Genomic DNA, 4,789 nt, shown 5'->3' on the forward strand with positions numbered 1-4,789 from the left:
ACTCTTCTATATTATTTTCAAAATATATATATATATATGTTGGACCATGAAAAGATGGTTTCCCGACATGTGGAGGTCCGAATTTGCATAACATTGGTGGGCCCCAGCTAATTACCACGCTGAAATAGCCACACGCTGACACGCAGCGAACAAACCGCTGCGCTCCTCGTCGAAGGCGGTTTCTTGCCTCGTCGTCTCCGGCACGGCACTCCGCACCGCACTCGCCTGCTCTTCCCGGCAGCAGCGGCCACCGGAGGCCGGCGAGTGTATCTACGGAAGAGCGAGCGAGGTACGCTGACGCATGGGAGCCGCTCATATCCCCTCCATTTCCGTGCTGTTCTCTGGCATCTCATTGGCCTCCCCTTCCGCAGCACCGGCGCCCACCGCCTGTTCGACGGAATGCCTCCGGGCCGCGAGGACAGGAGGCTCCACCCGAACGCCGCGGTGAACGGCGGCGCGGACCTCCTCAGCAGCCTCCCGGAAGGGATCCTTCAACACGTGCTCTACTTTCTGCCCCCACATGAGGCGGTGCGCACGTCCGTGCTCTCCCGCTTCTGGCGCGACCTCTGGAAGTCGATGACCGCCCTGCGCATCTCCGACTACGGTAGGTGGTCCTCTGCGGCGGACTTCAACACCTTCGTCAACAGTCTGCTCCTCTCCCGCGACCGCTCCCCTCTGCGGGAGTTCGAGTTCTGTACCTATTTCCATCCTCAAATGCAGACCGATGAATACAAGGACAGCGATGAGGTTGTCCGATACGTCGACATGTGGATCCACCACGCTTTCATGTGTGACGTTCGAGTGCTCAAAGTCATTGGCATGTCCTTACCCAGACCCATGGTGCTAGCTCATGTGCCTCTCATCGCCAAGCACTTGGAGACCCTGCAGCTTTGGTCTGTATTGCTGGATGGCTGCTCTATGGATTTCTCAAGATGTGAGAGGTTGGAGGATCTTATGATGGATGACTGCAGAATTTCGGCCCACAGAATGGTCTCCAAGTCACTAAGGCGCCTGCGTGTCTGTTACTGTCACTTTTCTCATGATACCCGTACTCGGATTTCTGTGCCGAGTCTTGTTTCGCTTCGACTGGATGGAAACAGAGGCATGACACCTTTCCTTGAAACAATGCCGCAGCTAGACAGAGGACTTGTCAGACTTGGTCCGACTACGGCTCTCAAGGATCTTGATGGCAGCCAAACGTGTGTGCTTCTTGAAAGTTTGTCCAATGCTACAGATTTGGAGTTGGTAACTGAATCTAGAGTGGTACATTTATTTCTACCCAATCTTCTAGTACCTGTTCTGGCCAATCGTAAACTCATGCAGCATTACTGGCATTGCATATTTAGAAAAAAGTGTTGTCTCTAAGTTATTATTTGCTTCAAACGGAACCATGAAGATTACTTAGTTTGCAGGGTTTAGTATTTACAGCCAATGTTCTTGGGACTGCTCATCTTGGTTTTGGAATCTGAAAATAGTTAGATGCTCATGCATGCTTATTTCTACAGGACTTCCAAGAACATGTACATTTCTGTGCCAGTAAAGAGAACCCTGTAAAAATGAGAAGTGATCTATAGCCTTATCATGTGTTCCTCTTCGCTTAATGTCTTTTGTACAGAAGATTATATGCTTTCTTCATTTTCTCCAGGCTTTTTTTTGTAACTTGTAATGTTTCAAGAAGCTCTCCCTGTTGGGTATTCTGTGTCTCTGGGTGTTGTAACACAACTTTATAGTTTTTAAACTTCTGTAGATGAGTTGTTTCAAGAATCTGATGATGTTTAGAGATACTCAGTATTTGTATAGGAGGAAGTTTCTGTGTGTGATGAATCTTATATTCCAGTTCATTATTGATTGATTCCGCTTTGAAAGTCTAATTAGATATTTTTTAACCTTTGCTCAGACTATTTTCAAGCAAGATCTGAAATGGTGCCCTGCATTTAACAAGTTAAAGACTTTGATACTCAGTGATTGGGTGTTGGGCCGTGACATTCATGCACTAAAAGTTATCCTCCAGCATGCTCCAATTCTCGAGAAGCTCATTCTTCAACTTTCTGATGTATGACCTCACTCTTTGTCTTTATGATGGACTGCATTTTATGCAGTTTATGTTAGTTGACATCTTTCTGAGCTTATCTTGCGTGACTAATTTAGGTAAGATACTTTTAACTGATACAGGATCATAACTACGAAATTGAAATGGAAGAAAGTTGCAGTCTGGTGCAAAAATTTCTTCCATCTGAGCACCTCAAAGTATTTGAAGTTAGATGTAGAAAGGATGATGAAATGGTTGGCAAGCTTGAGAAAATGTTGAAGGCCTGTGGTATAACTTCTATTACATTCAGTTTACAGGAGCCCTGACAGTTGATTCACATGTAAGTTAGATACTAATATCCTCCACACTTCTTATGTTACTATATGTGCTTATACATCAATTCATGTGCTATAATGTGAGCCATGAAATTTCTTGGTGGAACTAAGTATATGTTTAAATGTTAGAGTTGGTTGAACATGTGAACATTAATCCTCACGTCTGCTAGGGAAAAGACCAAAATGGTCCTATGCATTTACTTGCTAGCACCTATTATCATGAATGACATCTACAGAGGGGTTCGGTTTTACAGAACTAGATTCTGTGCACTAGTTTTGACTTTTGAGCTGAGTATGTTATTAGCATTATTTGAACAACACTACTTATTTAGCATTGGTTTATGGAGGTGGCTAGATTTACATATTTTAACGAGATATGCAGAGTACTGGAAATATCCATGTTGAATGGGAAAATAATTCCACTTTAGACCAATTTAGTCTAGGGATAAGGGGAAATCCATTTGATTCATCTGAAGCAGCCGCTATATTCCTTTACAGTTTTTTAACTATACAGAGCTGTTATGTTATTGGTTTTTGAAATGGTAACTTGCACCTTATATGCCATGAACATGAGCTTGCTTTCTAACAAAAACACATAGCATTGTGGATGTACAACATCTTGCAGTTACTTTTTTTTCATTCCTTTTAATTTACATTTTCCAGAAATATTGAACTTGAACTTCAAATTTAGTGCTGGACTAGTTGTGGAATGTGGATACATAAATAACAGAATCAAATTTTGACTAACTTTCACATTGATCTTTTTTCCTCTGTTCTATGGCTATTCCAAAATGTGTCTAATATGTGATATAAAATCTGGTGATAAATTTGTCTTTGTGGCTTCATAATTTCTGTCCACTACAATAAATCTCTCCCTTTAGTAGCACATCAGTAAATGGTTTGCTTACTTCAGTGTCTGATTTAGCTTCAACTTTTTCCACACTTAAAGGTTCTCTATGTTCAACTCGTACTTTGCTGTTTCAAGTCATTACTTTCATGCAGACTTGTAGTGCCTCCTTTTTGTTTTGTACTGCTTTTAGTCCATAATTGCTTACATTAATCTTTGATACTTGTTTTGATTCGCTAATTTAGTGCTCTGAGTCCTCAGTGCTTTGTTGCTACGATGCTGGTGATTTTTGCCATTCCCTACTTTTCACTAGGCGCTAGTTTAGGTGATCAGGATTCTTCTGTAGAGGAAGGAATTATCTGATAAGGATTCAGTTAAAACAATAAGCTTGAAAATTATCTGATAAGTTCCCACTGTAGATATGAATTAGGTGGGAAATGATGACATTGTATTTTAGTGGCACAAGGCTATTCGTGCAATATGAAAATTTTGGTTGAAATTCTTGTTGAGAGTAGTGTGGCCAGCTTCACTAAAATATGGCCAACTTGCATACTAGCCTAGGTGAACTTATGTGGGAGTGGCACATAAAAGTTCCAATCTGTGTGCAAATTCTAGCTACAGAAAAATCTCCCAACCTAGACTGTACCATTCCTTAGCCTGAAAATAATGGTTACTGACATTTTTCAGAATTCCTTTTGACATGCAAACTTAGAAATTGACCTCTTTGTGGCTTGTTCCTGCACAGAAACCATGGCTCCACCCGTACGCTGCAAATTTCCTTTTCCAGCAACGGAATATCCCGATATCATATATGGCTGATAATCTATTATGATTTTTCGTGTTTGTGCAGACCTCAGATTCAGGATGCGCAAGGTTGATTTTGCTGTTAATGGGTCTGTACATTCTCTCTTGAGCACCCAGAAAGTTGCGGCTTGGGTTTGGACGAAAGACATTGTTTGCTGAAGCTTACAAATTGTAGCTCGAATTGGTTATATTTCCTACTTGGGTGACCAGATTTAACAACACTGTTGAACATATGCTTTCCGCTACTCTGCACTTCTGCAGTTGTAGTTTTGCCAGACGAACCTCTCGTCTCCTGTGTTGAGAACCAGAGAGCGTCTTCTCCCTACCCCCACTCGTCTCCTGATGGTCTTGCAAGACTTTTGTCCTTCGTTCTATCATGTAATGCTTAGGTATATCAGCTTGTTGTTATCGGCTGGCAACACTCTGTGAAGATTCATTTTCTCGGTACAGCTTGTTGTTCGAATCTTGTGCGCCTTTTGGTGCTCCCCATCCATAGCGCCAGTGCCACTATTTTAGTGTAGTTTTCCTTTTCTCACGGGTAACCGAAAACTAATAAAATTAGTAAATAACACAAGCTACTCAAGATTTCACCAAGCCACACTTCTTTAGGTTGTGTGGCACCTTTCAAAGCCGCATAAGAAAACTATGCACTAGGAGTGGTCTTAATAACTTTTTATGCGTAACTTTTGACATTGCTCAGAGGGGGGGTCTTAGGCTGACACATCATGCAGCCACTTTGGCTGGCTTGGCCTAACATGCGATTGGATTGTGACC

At 42.3% G+C, this 4,789-nt stretch overlaps 1 protein-coding gene across 2 annotated transcripts; it reads left to right on the forward strand.

The window, feature by feature from the left end:
* On the forward strand, positions 1 to 4,508 carry LOC8057109 (F-box/LRR-repeat protein At3g26922). 2 transcript variants are annotated; one of them, XM_021460986.1, is made up of 5 exons: positions 1 to 289; positions 372 to 1,263; positions 1,898 to 2,053; positions 2,173 to 2,369; positions 4,062 to 4,508. In XM_021460986.1, the coding sequence occupies exons 2-4, from the start codon at positions 400 to 402 to the stop codon at positions 2,353 to 2,355; spliced, it is 1,203 nt and encodes a 400-aa protein (XP_021316661.1). In that variant the 5' UTR covers positions 1 to 289; positions 372 to 399; the 3' UTR covers positions 2,356 to 2,369; positions 4,062 to 4,508. The 2 variants fall into 2 exon arrangements, 1 of the variants encoding a protein (XP_021316661.1); XR_002453118.1 differs by having other exon boundaries at positions 26 to 289; positions 372 to 604.

Source organism: Sorghum bicolor, chromosome 5, assembly GCF_000003195.3.
Source record: "Sorghum bicolor cultivar BTx623 chromosome 5, Sorghum_bicolor_NCBIv3, whole genome shotgun sequence".
NCBI lineage: Eukaryota > Viridiplantae > Streptophyta > Magnoliopsida > Poales > Poaceae > Sorghum > Sorghum bicolor.